The 26,103-nt window shown below is 43.3% G+C and overlaps 1 protein-coding gene across 3 annotated transcripts in view; it reads left to right on the top strand.

The window, feature by feature from the left end:
• The window catches only part of CDK19 (cyclin dependent kinase 19), a 1,741,514-nt gene that overhangs the window by 807,583 nt on the left and 907,828 nt on the right, over positions 1-26,103 (top strand). For all 3 annotated transcript variants that reach the window (XM_044066618.1, XM_044066628.1, XM_044066639.1), the window contains exon 8: positions 5,594-5,663. In XM_044066618.1, coding sequence (XP_043922553.1) covers positions 5,594-5,663 — 70 coding nt within the window. The remainder of the gene's footprint in view (positions 1-5,593; positions 5,664-26,103) is intronic.

Raw genomic sequence — 26,103 nt, 5'->3', positions numbered from 1 at the left:
TGCAAATAACCCACAGATGAACAGAATATTTGCATGTTGCCCGTATCCATGAGGGATAAGGCTACCTAGCCAGAGGTGAATTTATGGATATCTAGCTATTCATCCAAATTACATCTGAATACTATAAGAGGTGTACCTTGCTTTACATGGAGAAAAAGAGTATTCCAAAGAAGTGGCATTATATGTGATGCATATCGATCTCTCCAACATGTTCTATTTATGTTGCAAAAGAGATTGTAAGCTCTTTAGCAGGTATTTATCTCCCCATTGGATATGCAAGTGTATAGTAGGTCTGACAGGATTGGGTTTGTGAGGTTTTGTATGTGAAGCAGATATATCTCTTCAGTAGCCTGTATGACACAGAGAAGAGGGACAAGGTTTTCAGATGGTCATTATCATAATAAAAATGTATTGTGGGTTTTAAAGTTGTCATATGTTTAGATAGGATCATACTGAATGAGCATTACACTCTGATTGTCCTGATGAATGCAGTAGAATGATTGCATCCCTGAACCCGTACACCATACTCTTAGTGATAAACTGTGTAATGGAAAAGATTTTTCTTACAGTAGAGTGTTTGGTGATCGAAGGACAGTTTTTTGTCTACATAAGTTCACAGGTCCTTTTACTGGATCAGTTTTTAGGGATGTGTTGTCAGTATGATAGTTACAAGGGACTTCTTGCTTGCCAAGGATGCTGTTGTATGTTCCTTAGCAGTTAGTTGGTCCATGGTTTTGACACCAGCTATTGACTTTTGAAGGGGCCTCTTAGAGTGTCTTGCTGTCCTCCAGAGAGTTTATGATGCACCATGTTTACAGTCATCTCCAAACTTGGTTAGCAGTGGCTTTGATATCCGACATGTAAATGTCCAGGAGGAATGTCTCAAGGACATAACCTTGAGGTACACTTCATCTAATTTCCTGAATTCTGTTTGTGAGACGGTTTGCTATCCAATGAGTTACATAGAGATTAACATTGTTAAGATAGTTTAAACATTGTTAACATAGTTTATCTATGATACCCAAGTGTGGGATTATATTGAACACATTTGCAGGGTCCAGATTTGCATTGTGTACTGAATTGCCCTCATCCATTGCTTTCAGTAATATCAGAAGAGAAACCTATATCTGAAAATTTGTGCAGAGAGAAAGCAAAATCTACAGTGTTGAATGCTTTGCTCAAGTGTAAAAATATAGCTCCAGTTCTATTGGTATATACTAAATGAGAGAGCAAGGGGCAGTAGTAGTACCATAGCTTGGAAAAAAGCTATGCTGTTTTTCACAGAGAATATTATAAATTTTAATACATTGAAGCAATTGCTTCTGTACAAATTTCTCAAGAATCTTGATAAGAGAGCAGATATTGGTGAAAAAAATGGAAATAGCAGTGGTGGGGTGGGGGGTTCAGCAAGAGGAGTAACTAGAGCTTACTTGAAACGATAAAGCAAAATATTAATGGAGAGAATCACATTAAATAACAATGTTAAGGCATAAACTAGTATTTAATACTTAGTCTAAGAATGAGGCTGAGTGGCATGAAATTTATGGCTGTAAGTTCTAGATATTTTTGTACCTGTTTTTCAGTAATACCTTTGAAGTAAATTGGAGATATTGTAGCACCTTATTGGGGGGTTGACTTTAGGGGTGTTGATAAACAGTGGATTATTAATAGGGAAGTGACTTGTGCAATTTAATAGTTCAGAGAGGAAAGGATTAGATAAATTGCATCCAGCTTCACATATGGAGAAGACAATGTTTGAAGCAAGATTTTTAATTTCTTTTTTAAATTTCGTAGAATTACATAGTTTTGTAGTTTAGAACTTTCTTCAGTAGTCTGCTTTGGATTGGTTTGTTGACAGTCTAGTATGTTGCCTCATTTGCAAGGAAGCTAAGCAAAGCTACCTTGAATGTATTGGCTCTGGGGTTGAGGGGGGCACTGCATTGGATGAACATTCGGGTTGCATAGGTTATCTTGAGACCCTCACCTGAACATAATGTTAGCAAAAATTAAGGCAGTTCTGCTGCTCCTTTTGGCCATTCAGAAATCCCTAATAGAAAAAGTATTTTCCTTTCTGTCACAGGGTGTGGCCATTACATTCAAATGGAGGGCATACATTCCTACATATCGTGTTGGGAGACTGTGTGAGTATGTAACAGTGGACTGTCAACTCCCAGCATTTTCTAGTGGAATCCCCCTAGAGGGGAGCCTAGTGCTTCGTCAGACAAACTTGGACATTGTTTCTTGATGCCTCTTGAATGGTTGCAGAGTTCTTCAGTGACAAAAATGAATTTTCACCTCTGAGATACTACAGTATGTGATCTATCTGCCTTTGTGAAAATAGCAAGTGCCCCAACTTCTTTTCTTAGAAGCAAGATAAGGATACCCTAGCACACAAGTAATCAAATGGGAACGCTTTCTTCCATTTCCTTTAATGATGAGATTAATCCAGGAAACCACCTCAATGGAAGAATCAATGTAATGGCTTTCTTGTGGCTATTACAAACATAATTTCATTTTCTTAGACTCTTTCAGGAGCCTGTCAGACTGACCACTCTGTCAGTAACTGTGGATGATGTGAAGTAAATTTGTGAAAGCCACATTTAGCACCAGTGTTTTACCTTGCTGCTGTGCCACCATGAAATTGATATACGTGTGGGGGTCCCTTCACATTTTGGATACAACAGGACAAGTTCTCATTCTAAAAATGTTTGTTCTGTGTGGCTTTCAGCAAACTGTTTCCTCAGCTGTGGCACTTGCTGAAGGTTCCTTTGGTGGATCCATATGACTGCACTATTTCTTCTCTGTGTTAGTCCTTCTGTGATGCCGCTGTCTTAACCCTTCTGGTAAATGACATCTGAATCTCTACCCTCAAACTGGAACTGATAGTATGGCTTCTCCAATGTCACTGTTAGCTGAGGATTCTGCCGTCCGTCAGAGTAGTGTCCTTTGTTTACTCTTCTCAGAGGCCTTCTTCCCAAGTGTGTTACATAGACAAATGAATCCACTTTTCATTCTTGACAGCCATCAAATGTGCAGATTACTTTACAGCACCTATTCTTTCAGTCTGTCTTACCTTTCTGAGACCTTTTCTTTAGGCTAAGTTTTTCTCAGTCAAAGTCCGTTTGGCAGCCATCTCCAACTTTTATTTTTGTCTGAACTCCTCTTCCCTGGTCTATTTTAGTCTGTAAGAACTTATGTGCTACCTTCTACCTTAGGATACCTTTCTGAAGTCCTGTCCCTCCCCAGGACATTTATTTTATGCTTGAGAAGATTACTCCTCCATCTTGCTTTTGCAGACATGAAATTCTTTTCCTGGACAAATCTTCATTGTAGCTGTCACTTCTGGGAAAAGGAAATTAAAGTTGCAGATGGTTTCCATCAGTTCTTACTAATTTTCTATAAGGAAAGGGTGGTACTTAGAACTAACCCGTTCTTCATGCCATGTACTTACTGTAATGACTAAGAGTAACAAGACTGTTCATCTTTAGTAACATACCCTTCCTCCCTCCATCCACCACCTTTGGCATTATCTCTTTCTACTTTCATTGCCTTTTTTCTTGTTCCCTTTGTTCACTGCTACAGCTGGTGAACAGGGCGTTGAGAGATAAATGACGCATTTTAGGTGGGGATGGTTTCCAGGTAGCCTGGCAGTGGGCTGCCTATTGAGTAGCCCTTATGCCTATGGCATTAATCCTGAAGGTTGCTTAAGATGGAGCTGTCATTGTAGTACGAATGTAGCACTTGTATTCTAATTATGGTTGGGGAGCCTACTTCAGGGCAAGGTGACAGATAATTATCAGGCGAAAGTGATTCACATCAACCTGAAGGAGCTGAAAGTACTTTACAAGTCATCTTCAAAACAGTGTAGGTGACAACACTGCAGTGGTGTGCTGGTCTTTTCAGCTGTACAGAGACATTCTGGTTTTGAATTAGAACTTGAAACACAGCCTTCAGATTTACCTACTAATATTCCAAATGTATAAATCCAGATGTTTTGATCAAGAAAGTAATCTTGGCACGTGAATGGAAATTAAATAATTGTACAGACCCTTCAGAGGGCTGCCTGTGTGTCTCATACTGCAACTATCAAATCAGGATGTTCTGTTCCCTTATACTTACAAGACACAATCTGTGTTTCATATTTTGAGCTTCATGTGGGCCTGCCCTCCTTTTCCTTCAGTTCTGTGTGACTCTGCGCAAGTCACTTAACCAGGCTACTTCCAGGTCGCTCCTGAAAAGGTACTTTTGTACTATTGTACTTACAACAGGACAAGGTCAATCTTATTTTGGTAGTTCTTATCTTGGTTAAGATAACTATGGAATTCTCCGTCAGTTAAGACTAGTTTGTCTTCTACCATGGCCACTGCATTTATATATGTTGTTACTGACGCAGCAAGGGAAGGTGTTATGTTCTTTTTTCAGAACTCTGAATTTGTCAGCCTAGAAGATGCAGTTTGATTTCTTATAGCAGCTTCGTTATTTCACTGCTTCACAAGTTTTATATAAACTGAAATGAAAGACATTTGGCTTCTTGGACTAAGTCACTACATCTGGATTCATCACTTTGATATCACGTTTATTAGACAGTTTTTTAAATTTGGATCTGTGTCATGAATAAAACCTCTCTCTCTCTGTTTTCCAACTTTACACAGATACCCCCACGATTTCCTACTTAGACCTTCCTAAAAGGAGTTCCTCACTTAGTACTACTGAGAACACATATTTTCCTTTGGCATTTTAATGTGCCAGTATGCCACCCTTTTAACCAGCTGATACAGTGAGTTAAAATACTTCTAATCAAAAGTACTTTTCTGGTGGGTGGTTGTGGCAGAAATGTTTATTTTATCTGTTAACCAGGTAAGCCCAATGAACATGGTGTCCCTTTTCAGGGGTAACCCAGGAGAGCAGTCAGGTTAAAACACTTGCCCAGAGTAGCACAATAGATAAGTGGATGTGGAAGAAATCAAACCGTGTAGGGAATTTTTAAAATCTGCCAACCACTTACACTCCCAAGTATCTTGCTATCCATATGCCTATTCAGGAAATTTCAGCTTCTTAGTTTTTGCATTATATTTTTAATACCATCCCACATGTCCTTTGCTGCCATATTAGAGTCCGATTTAATCCACACACCTAAATACTTCATCTTATGTCCTTATAAATATGGGTATTGTTAAACCAATTCATGTGTATGCATTTTTTTGTGTGTGTGTGTGTGTGGGGGGGGGGGGGGGGGGTAGTTTACAGAAAAATTAAGAGCTTTGTCATTTATAGACTGTAGTTCTCCTCCAGTAGTTATAGTTCTGTCTTGCATTTCCTTATACCTAGGGGAATGTCAGACTGCTGAAAAAATTCTAGCTAGTGATGGATATTCTCCTTGTGGCAGATATCCCAATTTTTTTTTTGTCGTCTTGTATCACGATCAAACAGCTGTGGTGAGTATATTTTACATCTAGTCTTTAAGATGTATCTTGGGTATATTTTATATAAAATATTAAGAATTTGTAAAGCACTGAAAAATACTTCCATCTGTCAAGAAAAAAAAGTTGCATCAAGCCTTTGTTACTTAAAGTGCTTATTTTTTTCTTGTAAGATAAAGATTGGGAAGATATTAGAAAAATGCCAGAATATCCAACTCTTCAGAAGGATTTCAGGAGAACAACGTAAGTTTGCCATTATTTCAGTATATAAATTTTAAATATGCGCTGTATTTAGTGAAATGTGTTTAACATAATGCCAGGTAAAAGTAACATAAAGGGTTAGCCACAGCTTGGTTAGTTCATCTGACTTCATTTCATGGAGAACTCCTGTAACAAGTCATATTATCCAGGAACTATCTTAATCATCGACATAGTGCCACTTAAGAGCTTTCCATAACAATACTGTTACCAGGGGTGAGCCACAATATCGTGTGTGTTATAATCATATTGAAAATGATTGATCATGTGTACTTTTCAGTGTGCTGTTTATGATATGCGGTTTAATCAGTTTGGCATCAGTAAATAATGATATTTTTCCCTATCACTCTTGCAGTATTCTTAATTTTGTGGCAAGGATAGCCCAATTTTTGGCCAGAACACCAAAGTCTTACATACTTACAGGCACTGTACATCACAGGAGCATTCCCCATGCAAGGTATGGGGCATAAAGATGACATATGGATGCACATGCTCAACAACTTTGCCACCAGTTTGAACATCATTGAATGCTGGTCTGAACCCCTTTCTGCTGTGCTAGTTACTAAGCTGTGTTTCAGATAAGTGCCCTGTTGGGGTTTCTCCTTATCTTTTTTTTTATTTAGTACTGTTAGTTTTAAGTTATCCAAAAAGGAAAAATGTCAGTGTGGGAAGCAAATTTCCCGTAAAGACTGCCATGACCAGTGTTTTTTCTGTTTGGGTGCTTCACATGACCATACTCAGTGTTCTGTCTGCCAGGCTTTTGTCCCTAAGACTCTACACAGTTCTCTTCTGTTTATCTATTTACCTTAAAAAGCAACTTTTTAAACTGTTGGCTCAAGGTGCTGTGGTGGGGTGTTCCCATCTTGAGGGTCAGCTATTGGCCAAGAAAAAGGCAAAAAAAAATTAGGTCTGATATGGCTGCTGACCAGCCTCCCTTGGACATCTCTCTTGAGGCTAGTGAAAGCCCAGGGGATCATCAGTTGTTGCATTGGATTCCTCTACTTTGACCCTATTGGAGGCAGGCATAGATCTGACTTCTCGCACATTCCTGGAGGATTTACAAATGTCTGCTGCAGATGTTGAGGGGAACCTCCACTGTTTATATGTGAAGGGACCAAGGGGGATTCCACCGATCTTAATTAGGCAGGCGATCTCTGCTATGCTTATTGCGTGTTGCCAAGGGTCATACCCTCCAAAGGTGTTTTTTGTGGACATCCCGCAGAAAAAGAAAGAGAAAACCAAGCATATTTCAGCTGTAGTTAAGGATCTCCGACATGAAAGGCAGTATTTTCCTCTGGGATTATTTAATGCTTTAATGGCTCTAAAGCCTCCTCAGGGGGTGTCTGTGCCTGACCCTCCCTGGTCTTCCACTCCTCTTAAAAGACCTAGGGAGCTAGACTGCTCAGATGAGGATCTGAATTCTGAGGGAAAGTCCCTGACCCTGGAAGATCTTGTCTTGGAAAACCTTGTTTTTGGTGGCTCTTACCTTGGCAAGGAGAGTTTTGGAGTTGCAAGCTTTTCATTCTTCTCTTCCTTATTTGGTGTGCCACCAAGACAGGTTATTTCTTTATTTATGAACCCTTCTTTTCTGGTTAAAGTAGTCGCTGAGCGTACTCTTTAACAGTACTGTTCATCTCCCTATGTTCTTGCCCAATTTCTCCAAAAAGGTGAATACCTTCTATACTGTTTGGCATAGGCAAATGAGATTTTATTTGGTCTGTACCAAAGCCTTTAGAAAATCCAGTCAGTTATTTGCCTCCTTTTCAAAATCCAGACTGGTCTTAGCTGTGTCTGATGTGACTGTCAGACTGTATTTTGTTTGCATATTCTTTGACAGGTAGGACCCTACCTTGCAAACCTAGGGGTCATTCTACCAGGGCTATGACTACTTCTACAGCTCTGTTTTCTAGAGTATCAGTGGATGAAGATTGGGCAGCTGCAGGTTTTGGTTCCAACTCTGCCATTTTATCAAGCTCATGCCAGCCAGAAGCTCTCAAGCCAAGGCTATTCTTCCCTTCCCCTCAGATCTTGTTAGTCGCATAGAAAATCGGACGCATCAGCCCTGCTGTCAGCTAAGTGCTAAACTTTTTCTTGATATACCTAAGTAGATGTATACACACACCTTAATTCCTTAATTGTTGTCTCTCTTTCATAATTACTGTTATTGCTGTGTTTTTGGTGTGAGTGTTTGTATTTTCCTTCCTTTACCTTATCGGCAGTTTCTCTTACCATTGTAGATATAGGCCCCCTCCCTTCTCTTTACCTTTGATAAATTCTTAAATACCATCGCTGGTATCCATACTTCCCTTCTTTCTTCTCTTTACCCTTTTTGGGGTAATTTTTCTAAATACCATTGTTGGTACAGCCTTCAAAAAATAAAACTATTTTTTTCTGTTTGTGTGTGTGTGTGTGTGTGTGTGTGTGTGTGTGTGTGTGTGTGTGTGTGTGTGTGTGTGTATGTGCGCGCATGTGCCCTTCTTCTTGTTTTCTGGAAGATGGCAGAAAAAGGGAAAGGAACCACAGGGTTCTAGCAATGTGAGGAATGTGGCAGAAAGATGCCCAGTTGTGTTGGGCATCTTTCATGTGTTCACTGCTTGGGAGTGCCACATTTGGAAATTCAACTACCGTATGAACTCTGCAAGGGTTTCAGTGCTTGAACCCTTGCAGAGAGACGTAATAAATTTGTCCTCAAGGAGCTGCTAAAATGCCCTTTTAGTTGGGCTTTGTCTGAAGCGGAGACATCGAAGTCTCGCAAAAAGGAATCAAAAAGGTGTTAGTCCATTCCTGCATCACCAAAACTTCATGAAGCCAAATCTTCTATGGCCCAGGTGCTGACTCCTTCCTCGGAACCGAGGCCTAAGATACCAAAATCTGCACCGCCTTCTGCTCCAGCACCGAAACCTGTCACGTCCACCATGGTGCTGACAATTTTTGGAATTACCAGGACCCTTACAGCACTGACCATTTCATTGGTACCAATGATCCTCTCCACACCAACAATAGTCTCTCCTATCATTCTGGTTGCTCCCTCTCCTGCAAAGCAAACTACTGGTCAACCGACCATGGTGCCGAAGGTCGAGATCGCACCCAGGGCTTAGGTACTCTCCATCTGTGGATCCCTTCTTGGGTCAGTGATGAAGTCCATTTCTTGAAAGACAAGCATCTCTCTTAGGGGATGGCCATCCATTCCACCAGGAGCATTTCAGAACTTGATGTAGTCAGATAAGTGGATCAGCTCTTAGTGGCCAGAGGCCGTCCTGCCCCATCTAGGACCTCTCTCCCACCCAGATCCAAGGGTTACTCTCCTAGGGCTCCCACTTATCTTCCACCTTCAACCTCTCTACAGGTCTTGGAGCCCTCAAATTCGACATTCCCGGTGCCAGCTTCTTCTGTGCTCATGGTGGATCTCACATTAGTTCCAGAACCAAATCTGTGGTCTGCGGCTCCATCAGAGCCGACCCACCCATGGGACTGTGATTTGGCTGCCGGCACCAGGATCTCTGGATTGGCTTTGATTTTTTTCCACAGCATCGTCCACGGTTCCTGGTGCCCTGACAGGTTCAAATCCTCTCGTGGCTCCTATCCTGGAGGTGGGCTCATTGGAGCGGGGTGTGGCCCCAGTTCTGAGGTTGTCTTTCTCTGATGTTCATCGTGCATACAGCTGCAGTCATTACAGATGGGTTTTCCTGCCGTCAGGCGGGTCCTCGGTCGGCCGAATTCCAAAGTCTAGGTCCAGCGTAAGTTGTCGTTGCTTCTTCCCTGACGTCAGTGTGGCAGGGGTACAAAAGAGGCATCCAACGCCATTTTCCCCAGTCTTTCTTGCCGCGCGGTGCCCGAAGCAGAAGCAGTTTGCAAGTGCCGGTCGGCCAACTCCTGAGATTTACGAAAGTATTTCAGCCGAAGTCTTCTTTAAAGCTAAGTACCCCATTGGGGAAACTTTTCTTGCCTCAGACCGATGTCAGACAAAGTTAATAATTGCATTACTTGTGGGAAGCAAATACCGCATAAGGATTTCCACTCTTTCTGTATACCTTGCTTAGGCCCAGACCACGACGTCTCGGCCTGCCGTTTTTGTGCTAGGTTCAACAAGCGCACTATTAAGCACTGGGCGGAGTTCGCCCTTCATTATTTTGGCAAAAAATTTAATTATATCATGTGTCGGATACACCGACACCAGTTTTAAGCAAACGATGCAAAGATAAGGACCGACATCCGAGGTCCGCACCGAGTACTGAGACCACGCTTAGGCTGACTACCAGTTCTCCGATTTACAGCGAGGCACCTACGCAGCCCCTGAATACCGGCAAAACTATTTTACCGGTGACTTCAGTACCTGAAGTCGCAGGCTCCTCTGTCTCCATTCCTACTGCAGATACCGACACCACTCTTGGTGCCAGTCGGGGGTCGGTTTGCAGCGCACCCACAAGCTTGGGAATCCATAACAAGCGATCAGTGGGTGCTTTGCATTATTAGCGGACGATATATCATCCCTTTCAACAAGCCCCCCCTTTCCTTAAGGGAAATCCCGGATGTACCACCCAGTCAGCGGGATCAGGCAGCAATAGAGGTTTCAAAGCTGCTAGAAAAAGGAGCCATCCAGCCTGTCCCCACCGACCAGATCGGATCAGGAACTTACTCAAGATTATTTTTGGTACCAAAAAAGACAGGGGACTTCAGGCCCATTTTGGACCTCAGTTCATTGAATCGTTTTGTGCAAAAGTCCAAATTCCGAATGGTCACCCTTCAATCCATTCTTCCATTGCTGGAGAAAGATGCATGGATGTGCTCCATAGATCTCCAGGACGCTTACTATCACATTCCGATAGCTCAAGAGTCCAGGAGACACTTCCGCTTCCGCTTCGGAGTCAGTCATTTCCAATTCTGAGCACTGCCCTTTGGTCTCACCACACCCCCGGGGGTGTTCACCAAGTGTCTGGCAGTGGTGACTGCTCACCTGAGGAGTCTAGGATTCCAAGTGTTTCCATATCTAGACGACTGGCTCCTTACTGCCACCTCCGAGCATCTACTATTCCAGGCGCTCAACGCCACGTTCACCTTGGGCCATTTCTTGGGGATTACGTTCAATTGGCAAAAATCTGTACTACAGCCATCTCAACGTATTACTTTTATAGGCGCAGACTTAGACACAAAAGAATCGCGCCTTTTTACCGGCAGCAAGAATTCAGGTTCTACAAAACCAAGTCAAATCCTGTCTTCCCCTATCAAGAGCTCCGGCCCATCGGATTCTACAACTGTTGGGTTCGATGGCGTCAACCATACTCTTAGTCCCTCTAGCCAGACTTCACATGCGAATATTACAATGGCTTCTGTCGGTTCAATGGTCCTATCAGAAACTTCCCTTGAACCATTTAGTCATGATCACGGAGAGTTGCCGTCGGGATCTGCGTTGGTGGCTCCTCCAATCCAATCTCGACCAGGGGCGACCCTTTATTCCTCAACCTCCCGTTGCCACTGTGACTACGGACGCCTCCCAGGTAGGGTGGGGGGGTCATTACCTGGACAGGTCAGTCCAAGGCACATGGCAAATCCAGGAAACGCATTTGCATATCAATATCCTGGAAATGAGAGCGGTACTCTTGGTGCTGCAAGCTCTCCATCACGCTCTCCCGCATGGTCCGATTGCTATCCTTTCCGACAACATGTCGGTAGTTTGGTATATAAACAAGCAAGGTGGAACCAGATCTTACTCACTGTGCAGAGAAGCCATGAGACTTTGGCACTGGGCGGTAGTTACCAACCGCTTTCTAATGGCAACGCACATACCGGGGAAATCCAATGTGATTGCGGACAGATTAAGCAGAACCATTCTCTTACCCTACGAGTGGTCCCTCAACCAGAGAGTAGCTGCGAAAATCTTCGCCAAATGGGGCCTCCCTTGCTGCGATCTGTTTGCCAGCCCTCACAATGCGAAATGCAGAGAGTTCTTCACGCTGTTCCCCTCCCAGGGACAGATTCCCAGGGACGCTCTGACCCACATTTGGCCCCCCGGTCTTCTTTATGCCTTCCCTCCGATTCCCCTCCTACCGAGGGTGATACAGAAGGCCATTTACCTGGAGAGCGAGATGATTTTGATTGCCCCGCACTGGCCTCGTCAAGTTTGGTTCCCTTTCCTACAGAGGCATGCGGTAGAAGGTCCATGGTTTCTGGACCCGGTGCCAGATCTGTTGACTCATCAGTCAGGACGGCTTCACCCGTCTCTCAGGTCTTTGAAGTTGGTGGCATGGTTACTCCACTTCCATCCTTAGTCCGAGACAATTCTCTTTCACCGGACGTGATCCACATATTGTCTTCTTCTCATAAACCTTCCACTGTCAAACTTTATTCCAGCAAATGGAAAAGGTTCGCCTTCTGGGCTCAGGAGCGAGGTATAGACCCCCTTACTGCACCAGTATCGGAGGTTCTGAATTTCCTGGCCTCCCTTTTTCAGTTGGGCTCTTCAGTTTCTACCATTAAGGTTCAGCTAGCGGCTATCTCTAATTTTCATGCTTCCTTTGAACCTTCATTGATGTCTCACAAACTTTGTAAGGCTTTCCTTAAAGGAGCATGGCTCCTTAGGCCTCCAATATCTCACCCTGTCCCCCCTTGGGACTTGAATATGGTTCTTGCTGCCTTAACTGCCCGCCCTTTCGAACCAGCTGCTACCTGCGATTTGAAATTTCTGTCCTGGAAAATGGCCTTTTTAGTGGCCATAACTTCCGCCAGGCGGGTTTCAGAACTTCAAGCTCTTTGTTCTGATCCTCCCTATTTGATTTTTCACAAACATAGAGTGTCCTTGAAATTAAACCCCTCCTTTTTACCAAAGGTAGCCTCTTCTTTCTGTATTCAACAAACTATAGAGCTCCCTGTGTTTTTTCCAGAGTTCTCTAATAACGCAGAATATATCTTGCATCAATTGGACGTCCATAGACAACTGCGTTTTTACTTGAATAGAACCGCTCAGACACGGAAATCAAATCAACGTTTCCTTTGCAATGAACAAATTGGGTCAACCAGTAGCTAAAACCTCCATAGCTAAATGGATTAAAGATTGTATCTCTCTCATTTATTCACAGGCTAACAAAGAGCTTCCCTTTCCAGTCAAGGCTCATTCTACCAGGGCAATAGCTACTTCTGTAGCTTTTCACTCCAAATTATCAATAGATGATATTTGTGCTGCGGCTACCTGGACTTCTCCGCACACTTTCATTTCTCATTACAAATTGGATGTGGTTTCTCGAGGCAGGGCTTCTTTTGGTTCCACAGTTCTCAGGAGTGTTTTCCAATGAGCCACCCGGGATTTAGGTGCTAGGGACGCTGTCCCATCAGTTATGAATGTGGGCGAGATAGGATCCCATTATATCTTTTAGTTATGTACTTACCATAACTTCGGATGTATGGGATCCATCTCGCCTACATTCATAAGTACCCACCCTCCTTCCCCCTTCCATTCGGATTTAGAGGAGATGTAGTTCCATTTGGAGATCTTCTCTTGAAGAACTTTAGTTGGTTGTAGTGACTACTAGTTTTTCTGTGTTTGCATGGATGTATGAAAGCGAACAAACAAGATCTAGGGAAGCAGGTGTAGTGCATCCTGGGATAGGGAGTAGCCCAGCCAATAAGAGACTTCGTTCTAGTGTATTAGTTGGCCGAGTCGGAGCCGATGGATCGGCTCCGAGCCCATCAGTTATGAATGTAGGCGAGATGGATCCCATACATCCGAAGTTATGGTAAGTACATAACTAAAAGTTTCTCCACTTCCAGTAATTGCCAGGTGAAATAACTTATGTTCCCCAGTACAAAAGATCTGGCTACTCATAAACCATCCACCAGAAAACTTTATCTTGGCAAATCGAAGAGATTTGCGCATTGGTCTGATGAAAAAGGTTATTGATCCTTTTTCATCCTCGATCGACAAGGTCTTGGAATATTTATCCATCTTATTCCAACTGGAAACCTCTACCTCTACTAAAATAGTTCATTTAGCTGCCATTTCAAATTTCCATAATGGTTTTGATGACTTTTCCTTGATGTACCACCATGTCTGTAAAACCTTTCTTAAGGGCGCTTTACATTTGAAACTGCCTTTTAAAGAGCCCATTGCTCCTTGGAATTTAACGTTGGTCTTACAAAGTTTGGTCCACCAGCCCCCAGCCAGCAGCCACTCTGTTCCTGGTAGCCATCATGTTGGCCAGGAGAATCTCAGAATTGCAGGCTATGTGTGTAAAATACCTGTATATCATTTTTCACAAAGAGTGAGTATCACTCAGAACTAATCCCTCTTTTTGCCTAAAGTGGTGTCAGATTTCAATATTAATGAGTCCATTGATCTACCAGTTTTCTTTCCAAACCTCTCAAACAAGGGAGAGTATTGTTTACATTTTTTGGATGTACACAGACAATTACATTTTTACTTGGAAAGAACAAAATCTTTTAGAAAATCGGACCAATTGTTCCTATCTTTTTTGGGCCCTAGAATGGGCAAACCAGTTTCAAAAGTTACTCTGTCATAATGGTTGGGAGATTGCATCACTTTTATTTATCAACAAAATAAACTGGACTTGTCAACAAAAGTTAGGATGCATTCTACCAGATTTGTTTCCACTTCAGTAGCCCTTCATTCCAGAGCTTCTGTGAATGACGTGTGCAGCCACAACTTGAGCTACTCCCATACCTTTATCACTCATTACAAATTGGATACTGTTTCCAGGGAAAGAGCATCCTTTGGCTCTGTGGTACCAAGAATATCCTTCCCTAGGGCCTCCCAAGGTCTGAAGTAGCTAGGGACTCTGTCCCAACAGTCAAGAATGAATGAAGATTGAAAACATCAGATAAAGAAGTTCTGATGTTTTTCGGGTTTCACTGTTGCAGTCATCACATTTGGGTCATATGCCTGCAGCAGCTCTCAGTCGGCCTGATTAACAAAGTCTCGGGTCCTACGTCGGTTGTTGTCTCCCCTTCCATGACGTCAGGTTGTCAGGGGTATAAAACTTGCAGCCGACATCATTACATCAGTCTTTCTTGCCGTGCGGTGCCCGAAACAGAAGCAATTCACAAGTGTTGGTCGGCCGACTCCTGAAATTTTCGTATTCAGAACCGAAGTCTTCAACTAAAAGCCAAGTACCCCGTTGGGGAAAATTTTTCTTGCTCTAAACCGACGTCAGTAAAAGTAAATAAGCATTTCTTGTGGAAAGCAAATACCTCAAAGATTTTCATTCGTACTGTATTCCTTGCCTAGGCCCTGACCACGACGTACCTCGCTGTCGGTTTTGTGCCTTAATTAAACCACAAACTATCTGTCATCGGTATATTTGCACTTCTAAATATTTTGGTGGTCGGTTCAATTATCCTGATATTTCTTCGGTAAGCCATCTGACTACCGACATTCCAAAAAAACGCAAAGATAAAGACAGAGACAGGCCGCATAGGTCCAAAGCTGCTGACGACTCTTCTCCTAAGCCAGTCGCCAATCCGCCAGTACTCAGTGAGGCACTTTCACAGTTCATGATACCCGCTACTTCAGATTCGCAGGCCTCTACTGAGACCCATTCGGAGTCCAATATGCTGCGAGATGCTTCAACAGTGGAACCTGCGGATGTCTCTACCTTGGATGGGTCCGGAGCTGCTTTGCAGGCACCGGCTTCTGAGGGTGTATTCAGGCCTACTGACTTGCATATTAAACCGGCGCCATCTTCTTCTTCAAGGCCTAAAACTCGAACCATGCCTAGAAAACTGACGCCCAGACCACATGGTCAGGCCTCTATGCCTAAAAAACAAATGATAAGAATGGCTGAAGACCTTATTACTTTAATCAGGGGAAGCCAACCTTCCCCCTCTAAGAGACCAAGGACTGAGTTTGCTTATGATACTTCTGACCAGGATTCTGAAATTTCTGTTTTCATCTGATGACCAGGATTTACCCTTATCTACCTATGTGGATTCTGATGCTGAGGACTCTATTCCCTCTGCTTCCCCCCCAGAGGATTTCTCTTTTGGTGAAACCTTGCATACTCTCAGGGAGCATTTTCATTGGGAAAGTCAGGATTTCTCTGATTCTAAAAAGAGGCATAGGGATTTCTTACTCCTGCCCCAACACAGGCCTTTAGCTATCCCTCCTGTACTGGACATTGTTGATGCCTTTTCGGAATCTAGCATGGCCCCTGACTCTCTACCTCCTGCTCCCAGAAAACCTGATAGATATTACAGAGTTCCTGACTCTCACAAGTTCCTTTTCAAAAATCCTACCGCGGATCGTGAAACCATTTCACAGGGACCCAATGGCATTAAAGCTACTAGTGCCAAAAATCCTACCCCCTCTGACAGAGACTCCAGGGTGTTAGATAGATGGGGTAAGAAGGTATACACTTCTGCAACTTTGGCCATTAGGGCCTTGAATTGCCAGTTTCATATGTTAAAGTATCAGCAGCATATTATTGGATTGCTTAAACAGAAAATGATGTTGATTTTTGATTGTGCTGAAAATAAGGATTTACAGGATTTAATGCATTCTGCTGAACAAGTTGGTAAACATACGTTGCAATGTGGTTTTGATTCACTATAGAGGCATCTTGCAGGGCTGCTGTAACTTGGTCTGTACTTAGAAAGCATGCTTGGTTTAAAGAGCAATCCTTGCCAGATCATGTTAAAGCGAAATTACTGGATGCTCTCTTAAGTCAGGACCGCCTGTTTGGCAAAAGGCAGAAGAAGTTCTTAAAAAGATGGAGGAAAAAGCTAAATCTATGCAAACTTTTAAATATTTTTTACAAGTACAACCTCCAAGATTTAGTTAGGCATTAGCCTTCTAAGAAGTGGTCCTTTCCTGCTTCTTCCAGACCTTCTCAGTCCAAACCCAGATCCAGCAGAGCACCCAGGCTTCAGTCCCAGGGGACGCACAGGACTAAGCAGTGGGGGGCCTCCACTTCCAAATCTGGGAGTAATAAAACTCCCCGCTATGGTAAACTGTCTCAATGACTTCTTTTTAAAACTAAACTTCCAAGCACTTCTCAACTGACTGCCCCTTTGGGGGAAAGATTGCACTTCATGCAAAGAACTAGAGACTCATTACCCAGGACAAATGAGTTTTAAATAGTGTTCCAAGGATACAGATTTCACTTTCACACGTTACCAACTCCAAACGGTTGGCCAGATCTACCTCCAAATCACTGGGCAGAGGCCCAAAAGCAAGTACTCTTTCTTAAGAATAGGGGCTATTCATTGGGTACCAGAAGAGGAAAAGGAACAAGGTTTCTACTCGAGACTTTTCCTGGTGCCCAGAAAAGACAATTCATGATGTCCTATCCTGGACCTGTCTACTCTACACACCTTTTTGGTGATTCCAAAATTCAAGATGCTGACTTTTCACCAGTTTGCTTCCTATGCTAAGAAAAGATGTCTGGTTGGCAACACTAGATTTAAATAAGCATACCTGTACATCCCAATCAGGGAATCTTGCAGAAGATACCTACGCTTCAAAGCAGACTGCACGCACTATCAGTTCTCTGCACTGCCCTTTGGCATATTTACTGCACCCAGGGTATTCACAAAGTGCCTAACTCCAGTTATTGCATTTTGCAGGCATTGAAATATTCAGATATACCCATACCTGGACGATTGTCTAATTCAGGCAGAAAACCAGGACATACTTTTGAATCATCTGGCTTTTGTACAAAGGGTGCTAACTTGTCTGGGGTACACCATAAATGAAAAGAAATCACACCTGGTACCCTGTCAACAAATTATATTCCTGCGAGCAAGCTTGAATACAACTTACCAGATGGCTTTCCTCACGCCAGAGAAACAAATTCACTTGACAACCTACTTCAAACAAGTGGCCACAAAAACCCTGCTATATCTGCAAGGCAAATATTACAAGCCTTGGAGTTCATGGCCTCCTGCATTCTTCTAATTCCATATGCAAGACTACATATGAGGAAACTACAGTGGTATCTAAAAAGCCTATGGTGTCAACATTTTCAGGATCTAGAAGCAATGGTTCCTATCATACCTTGCCTATGCCTAGAGTTCCTTTGGTGGGCAGAGACCTGCCACCAAAACAAGGGACTATGATTCACACTACCCCCTGCTGCCCAAACGACGCATCAGACTATGCATGGTGGTGGGGGTGCACCTGGCAGGGAAGTGCATTCAGGGCAAATGGAACCCAAGTCAAATGCACCTGCACATCAATCAAAAAGAAATGTTAGCTGTACAGAATGCTCTGACAGCCTTCAAGGACCACATTCTTCCAGGACAGGTAATGGTAAAGAGGGTGTCCCTCACTGTTATGTGGTACATAAACAAGCAGGGGGGTACACATTCTTAACCCCTCTGCAGACTAGCCATGGCATTGTGGAACACAGCCATGAGCTACTAAGTGCATCAACAAGCTCAATTCCTGACAGGAAAACTAAATACACTGGCAGACGGACTAAGCAGAAACCTCATGGACCCACGCGAGTGGAAACTGGAACCAAGGATTTTCAACATGTTGACAAGCAAATGGGGAAGCCCAGATATAGACCTGTTTGCCTCCCCCCAGAACTATCAATTGGAAATATTTTGCATAAGGACTCCCCACAGACAAGTTTGGAAAGTGAATGCTCTGTCCTTCAGTTTATGCCTTTCCTCCTCTGCCTGTGCTGTCCAAAGTACTACTAAAGATCAAACAAGACAAACCAAGGACGATTTTGATTGCACCAGACTGGCCACGCCAACACTGGTACCCCCTCCTGCGCAGTATGACACTGTTGGCCCCATGGCACCTGCCTCAGACTCCTATCCTACTGTCTCAGCAGGAGATCCAGATTCTGCACCCTCAGCTTCAAACACTGAACTTAGCAGCCTGGCTAATTACCTAACTTCTCCTTTATCATTCCTCAGTAAACCAGTGATGGATATCATTGTAGAGGCAAGGAAGCCTAGTACTAGAAAATCTTATGTTGAAAAATGGAAAAGATTCTGTGCCTGGAACTAATCTCAAGGGATGAGCACAGCAGTGCCCAATTTACCTCAGATTTTACAATACTTAACTGAGATGCTTCACTAGAACCTGTCTTTTTCCTCAATAAAAATTCACGCCTCAGCCATTTTCAGCTCATTATAACACAGAACCTTCCCTCTTCTCTCATCCACTGCTCAAGCAGTTCCTCAGATGGGCCAAACCACCCAGGAGAGCTCCAACTCCAGCCTGGGACCTTAACTTTGTATTGGAAAAACTCACCCTTCCTCCTTTCGAGCGAGCTGCTACTGCATTTTTAAAATTCCTTTCTTGGAAAACAGCTTTCCTTTTAGCAATCACTTCAGCAAGAAGGGTATCTGAATTACAGGCCCTTATGGCAGTTGAGCCTTTCATCATCTTTCATGCGGACAGGGTGTCCCTCAGGACCAATTCCTCTTTCATGCCAAAGGTAGTATCCAGTGTGGACCTTAATCAGTCCATTCATTTGCCAACCTTCTTTCCTAATCCACAGAACAAAGGGGAACGGATACTGCACTCCTTAGGTGTGCACAGACAACTTAGATTCTACTTGGACAGGAGTAAACTTCAAAGGAAATCTGAGCAACTGCTGGTGGCATTTCCTGCAGGGACAGAGGGGAAGGCTATTTCAAAGCAAACCATCTCCAAATGGATAGGCCATTGCATTCATTTCTGCTATAAGCACCATGGAAAACCTATCCCACAGGGGATCAGACCCCACTCAACCAGGGCTGTATCTACCTCTGCAGCCTTTCTCAGAGGCGTACCTACCAGGGACATCCTAGAAGCTGCTACCTGGAGTTCTGTACATACTTTCTCCAAGCATTACCATTTGCCAATTTTCTCTAAATCCAGAGCTGGCTTTGCCATTGCAGTCTTGCTGGGCCTTATAGCTGGTCTTAATGCTATCTAAATTCCACCTCCCATCCTTAGCTTTGGGAATCTATCCAAATGTGATGACTGCAACAGTGAAACACGAAGAACATAGTACAGTTGTGTACACTTACCATAAATGTAGATGTTTGAGTGTATTCACTGATGCAGTCATGGTTACCCTCCCTCCAGCCCCCTGACTTCTTTTGGCTATACCTCTTCTGTCCTTTACAGTGCTTAAAATCTTTTGATGTATTTTTTGTTGGAGGTATAACCTTGTATATTTATAGATTGAATTGCTTCCCATTAGGGTGTACCTGACATCTGGGGCAAGAAAAACTGATGTAATGACGTCGGCTGCATGTTTTATACCCCTGACGACCTGATGTCATGGTCAGGGAGACAGCAACTGACGTAGGACTCTACTTTGTTAATCAGGCCAACTGAGGGCTACTGCAGGCAGATGACCTAAATGTAATGACTGTAACAGTGAATACACTCGATGACTGCAACAGTGAATACACTCTAACATCTACATTTATGTTAAGTGTACACAACTGTACTTTCTTACCATAATGTTCCATCTCTGTTGTCGATCTTCATTCATTCTTGACCTCTCACCCACCTTCCCTTTCCTAAGACTCTTGGAGGTTCAGAACTAGTCATGGGATCCTAGTAAGGTTATTGTTCAGACAAATCTTCCATCATTTTCTACACTGTGGGCAAACTTGATCTGAAGGGAAGAGAGGCAGTATTGGCTTGAGAGTTTCTGGGTGGTGCGAGCTTGATATAACAGCCGACTCAATTCCGAGGGTTGGAACCGAAACCCAACAGTCAAGAATAAATGAAGATCAACAACACAGATGGAACGTTATGGTTAGAACATAACTTCTTTTTATGTTAAGTACATAACTTTTGTTACTGCTATTCTGTAATCCTTCCCCAACTTAATTATATTGCCATCTTTTATTTGAAATGTAGTTGCTTATTGGGGTCTCCACCCCTGCTGCCTTTCCCAAGCGATTGTTTCCACGCTTGCATGTACATAGGGTACTGTTTCATCAGTCTTTGACATCCTGGCATACATTCTGACAGAGTGCCAATTGCTTAGCCATTGCCCCTCCTTCCTAGTCTAAGGGGAAACCCTGGTCATTCGTACCTGAAAAGGTGTCCCTTCCACGTTCCTAACTGGAGTGGACTGCCAATACAAGTAGTGCTCAGAGCTGCAGGTTTAACAGTAGATATGGTTGATGAAGTATCCTTTTTAGTAGTGATTTATTTATACCTGGGTGATGTACCTGGTCCTTGTGATAATCTGACCCCACAACTACCAATCTGCTGCATCTTTGTTCTTGAAGGGACATTTTGTTTCCCCATCCTGCCTGTGTGGCTGTTGGGACTGTACATGCCCACTTGGTTACAGCGGAAACTTTTAACCCCAAGATCTTGGCATGTACTGGAACCATTTTTTTGCCTTTTTGCCTGTGGAATTTGCTGTGGGGGTTTAGACTACCCCCATAGGTCTTGTATACCTGTGTTTTATGCTGGGTAATCCTTTCTTGTGCATTTTTTGCCCTGCCGGCAAGATACAACATACCCTTTGCTCGTGTCCTCAGAATTGTGACAGTCCTGCTCTGTAAACCAAATTATCCGATGTTCTCTTCCATCCGGTCTCAACCTGTGGATTATTGGATCCAGCTCCAGCCATCTCAAAATTTTCAGTCTGAGAGCTTCTCTTCCTGTATGCATATAATACCTCTTATAACAATCTATCGTCAGATTTTGTTTGCCACCATCATATGAAGCTTGAGGTCTACAGTGCTCCGCTAAACTGTATCCTTTTTGGATAGCTGTTAGATAAATTTTTGTGTCTTTTCACAACCTTTTTATGGTTTGTATTAAGTTAGATGCAAGTTTGATACAAGATCAACAACACAGTTTAGCATGTTCTATTCATTTTTTCAGTGTATAGTTTGTTTTTGCCTTGGGCATGCCTGCCCATATGTTTCTTGGCTATCAAAAAATAAATAAATCTATATAATCTGTTTTTTTTCTGTGTCATTACTTGTTACATACTTGTATACACCTTTGCATTTATATAGTTGATTATTGCTTTTTTCCCCTTTATTTGCAATTTGCAAGCTAGTTAGGTAGGTTGTTAAGTAGTGTTAGGTTTGTTGCTGTAATTGCTGAACCTGATTATGGAAAAGGCTGGGGTTAAGAGCTGTGTCTTAAGCAGGTATGAACTGCCCTTCGGAATACCAATGATCACTGTGTTTATTTCTTGGGCTCAGCCCTTTTAGAGACCAATTTGAAAAGCTTGATGCTTTTGGCACTAGTACCATCAGTGAGAGATGACCCAAGCTCATAATTTAAGATACTCCCGCTGTCTACTTCTGTGTCCTTTCCCTCCCCTTGCAATTTATCTGAGAAGGAGAAAGACCAATCCAGGGAAAAAGACTCCCATGTTCCACAGCAAGGAATAAGAGTATCATAAGCAATCCTGTTCCTCCATCAAGGGGGACAGCCAAAGCTGAAGGTTTACTGACCCTATGTGCCTCAGACTCTGCCACAGTTGGGGCCAACAGTTCAGGATTGGCCCCGTTATCCAGTGCTGTTGATATCAGAAGCTTCAAATTCACCCACAGTTAGCATCCCTAGTCCCTTTCTGGCAAAGGACCCTTTCACCTTGTCGAGCAGACTGCAGCTCCCTTTTTTGCCCTGTAACTCCAGCAGAATTTTCTCTGGGGCCATACACTTCTCCTAGAGTCCATGCTTCACCTGTTCAGATCCATTCTTTGGTTCCATTTCTGGTTAAAAAGACGTCTAAGCCGCAATTGGTGGCATCTTTTAGGTCCGCTAGGTCGGTTGGGTGCATTAAACCTTTGAATCTAGTGCAGTTGATGTCCTTCTTACAGGCCCAGATACAATCGGGTAGCATCCCATCCTCCTAGTCTCCTATGCCTGAGATTTCAGCTCCAGTTTGATATTCTTTCTCCCCCAATTCTGTCTGCTTCAGGGTTTATGGGTCTGTGTGTGCTGCCATCCCCCCCCTTTTGGCTGAGATCACCTGGCTGCTTCAGGGACTGACTCCTCCTTTGGCATTCTTGATTCTGGTGGTGTTGGTGTTGGGCATGCCTGTAAGCTGAGCTTTTAGGGCCACTGCTGTGGGGTTGTGGTCGACCTTCTAGGCATCATACCTGTTCCTGCAGGCTTTGGCACTTGACAGTCTGACTCCAAGTTCTGCATCGGAGCCGGTAAATCTGACACCAGACAGACTCCTATCTCAGGTTCTTGGATCCAAGGAGCACTGGATGTTGTCATCCTGCTTCAGCCACAGCATTCGACATTATGGAGAAAATCCTCTCCTGCTCTTTCAGTAGGAAAGCATCCATCATGACCACAGGTTTGGGATTGGAAAAATAGAAGGTTGTCCTGCTTGCTACCAAAGATGACCCCAAGCACCACCGATTATGGTAGTGCTACTTTGAAGTCTATAGGATGTGTTAGATAAGACCAATGAAGTGCTAGACTGCATTGTAAAACTTTCATGTGGAATCTTGCTAGGGGAATGAGAGACAAAGAGAAGCTGCAGTTTGCCCAAAGAAATAGAGTACTGAAGCTGCAGTAGGTCTGTGAACCCAAAGAATGTGAGAAGCCTGTAGGAGAAGGGAAGTTGATCTGATAGTGGTGGCTTGAGTGACCATTTCCAAATGGCAACTGATAGTCTAACACTTGTACTTTGTAAGTCATTGTTATGCCTAAGGGCAGACACAGCTGGAGTTAAGGATTCTCGAGCTTTGATTAGGGATGCTTCTGAGGAAGTGAATAAGAGCCAGTCATTCAGGTAAGGGAAGACCTGGAAACCCTGCAGCCTGAGCCAGGCAGCCACTATCAACATGCATTTGGTGAACACCCAGGGAGCTGTGCTGAGACCAAAGGGCAGAGCTCAAAACTGTTAACAACTGCCCCCCCCCCCCCAGTCAAAAGCACAGATATTTCCTGCAGCCTCACTACCTTTATGTGATGGTAGGCATCTTTGAGGTCTGCCAGGCACATCCAGTTGCCTCTCCTCATGAGAGGTAAAATGGATTGCATAGTGACCATCTGGAATTTGGTCTCTGATGAAACGATTCAGCTTGTCGAGTTCCAGAATTGGTCTGAGGTCCTAGTTTTACATTTGGTATCCGAAAGAATCTGGAAATGACCCTAGATCCTTGCTGGTCTGGCAGGACCTCTTGGATGACTGTGTAGAGAAGCAACTTCTGAATTCGACTTTTGTATCCCTTCTCTGATGGGGTTGTATGTCTGGAAGAGATTTTTGGTAATCCTTTTGGGTAAACAAAAAGGGACTTGTATAACCTTTGGACACATCTCTCGACATCCATGCCTCTGAGATTGTGGCCTCCTAAGCTTTTGGTTGGAGAGCCAAGCAATCCCTGAATGCCTCCAGAATACAGTAATTGGACAACACTTCAGGGGGGTGCTGGAAGAGTCTCCCAGAAAAAGCTTTGTGGAAGCCCTAGTTCATAGGTGTTTACTAGGCTAATGACCACAAATACCTTTTTAAGTCTAGCTGTGCATCCCAAATCTCTGTCAAGTTATGGTACCCTTGATAAGTGTAAGCAGGGGCTTGGGAGATGTAACATTTACAAGCACGTGCCTGGGAGATGAACCATTTACAGGTTGTCTGTATCTATTAGAGACATAGGTGCCAAACCAGGGATGAATTTCCTGTTCCCCGTTCAATTATCCAAGTTGCACTTGAATTGTTAGGGAGGAGCTCTGCTTCACAAAGATGGGGAGCCTGTTCCAGAGAGGGGGTGGTCTCTGGGATACATACCTGTCTCTCCAGCAGGTCCTCTTTGAATCACAGGCAAGGATTAAGTCTTTAGAATGGGTAATTGTGGTACTATTTGTTTTGTGGGTATGCAGGAAGACCATCAGAGTGGGATCTGACAATGCCAGGCATAGATCTCCCCTCAACAGCTCGTAGGTGACAGAATACAGGGATAGGGCCTGGTACACCCTGTATTCTTTTAGTCAGGAACCTCTGTGAATGTTCCAGTTGTTTGGGTATGCCTGTTTAAGTACATACCAAAGGAGGGCATTGTACTTAATGATAGGTCTGGTGAATGCTGAATACAGTGGAACAATGACTTCCTTCTACCTAGATGCCAGTTCCAGGTCTAATGTCTCGTGCTTCAGGATTACCCCTTCCAAACCTTCAGTCCCTCAGGCTAACAGCATGGTTTCTCCAATTCTGATGAGGACCAGAAATTACAAGCTCTCAGAGGTAATTACTCATCCTTTCCTTATCCCCAAAACCTTCTAGGAAGGATTATACTAGGAAATGGAAGCATTTTTCTATTTGGGCCTCTTCAAAAGGTTTCAACCCCTTTTCAGCACCTTTGGATGCCATTCTGGACTTCATAGTTGATCTTGTTTATCCTGTTCTTGGCTTCACCATAAAATTACAACTGGCCACCATTTCCAATTTCATGTCAGTGGAGATAGTACTGCTCTGGTGACTCTTAAGCTCTCTAAAGTCTTCTTAAGGAAAGTTTTTTGTTATTTCCACCTGTTTTCTTTTTAGTGGCTGTTATTTCTGCTAGAAGAGTATCTCAGCTCCAGGCATTATACTGTTTATCTCCTTACTTGATTTTTCATAAGGATAGAGTTACCTTGAGGGCAAACCATTCCTTTCTGCACAAGGTTACTTTGAAGTTTAATTTGAGCCAGATCATTCACTTTCTAGAGTTCTTTACAAGTTTCAGTAACAAGGGAGAATATTTGCTTCCTTGTTTGTATGTGCATAGATAACTGATCATGTTTGGACAGAACTAAATGTTTTAGGAAGTCTGACCAACCTCTCTTTATCCTTTTCAAAATCAAGGCCAAGCAGGAAAAGATGTACAGCAGGTAAGGGTGATAAGGGATAATCAGGGAAATGTAATCACAAGTGAGGAGTGTGTTGAGCAGATGGAAAGAGTACTTTGAGGGGCTGATGAATGAAGAGAATGAGAAGGTTGGATGATGTGGGGATAGTGAATTAGGAAATGCAATGGATTAGCAAGGAGGAAGTAAGGACATCCTGTGAAGAGGATGAAGAATGGAAAGACTGTTGGTCCAGGTGATGTACCTGTGGAAGCATGCAGGTATATAGGAGAGATGGTAGTGGAGTTCTTAACCAGATTATTTAATGACATCTTGGAAAGTGAGAGGATGCTTGAAGAGTGGAGAAGTGGTACCAATTTTTAAGAATAAGGGTGATGAGCAGTGCTGTAGTAACTACAGAAGGATAAAATTGATCGGTCACAGCATGAAGTTATGGGAAAGAGTAGTGGAAGCTAGGTTAAGAAGGGAGGTGATTAGTGAGCAGCAGTATGGTTTCATGCAGGGAAAGTGCACTACAGATGCAATGTTTACTCTGAGGGTGTTGATGGAGAAGTATAGAGGAAGTCAGAAGGAGTTGTGGACTTGGAGAAAGCATATGGTGCCTTGAGAGGAGTTGTGGTATTGTACGAGGAAGTCGGGAGTGGCAGAGAAGTATAAGAGTGGTACAGGATATGTACGAGG

Source organism: Protopterus annectens, chromosome 1.part0 (assembly GCF_019279795.1).
Source record: "Protopterus annectens isolate FY-2018-M chromosome 1.part0, PAN1.0, whole genome shotgun sequence".
NCBI classification, from domain to species: domain Eukaryota; kingdom Metazoa; phylum Chordata; order Ceratodontiformes; family Protopteridae; genus Protopterus; species Protopterus annectens.
Note: the sequence above shows the minus strand (reverse complement) of the source record. Positions and strands in the feature narration are given on the sequence as shown.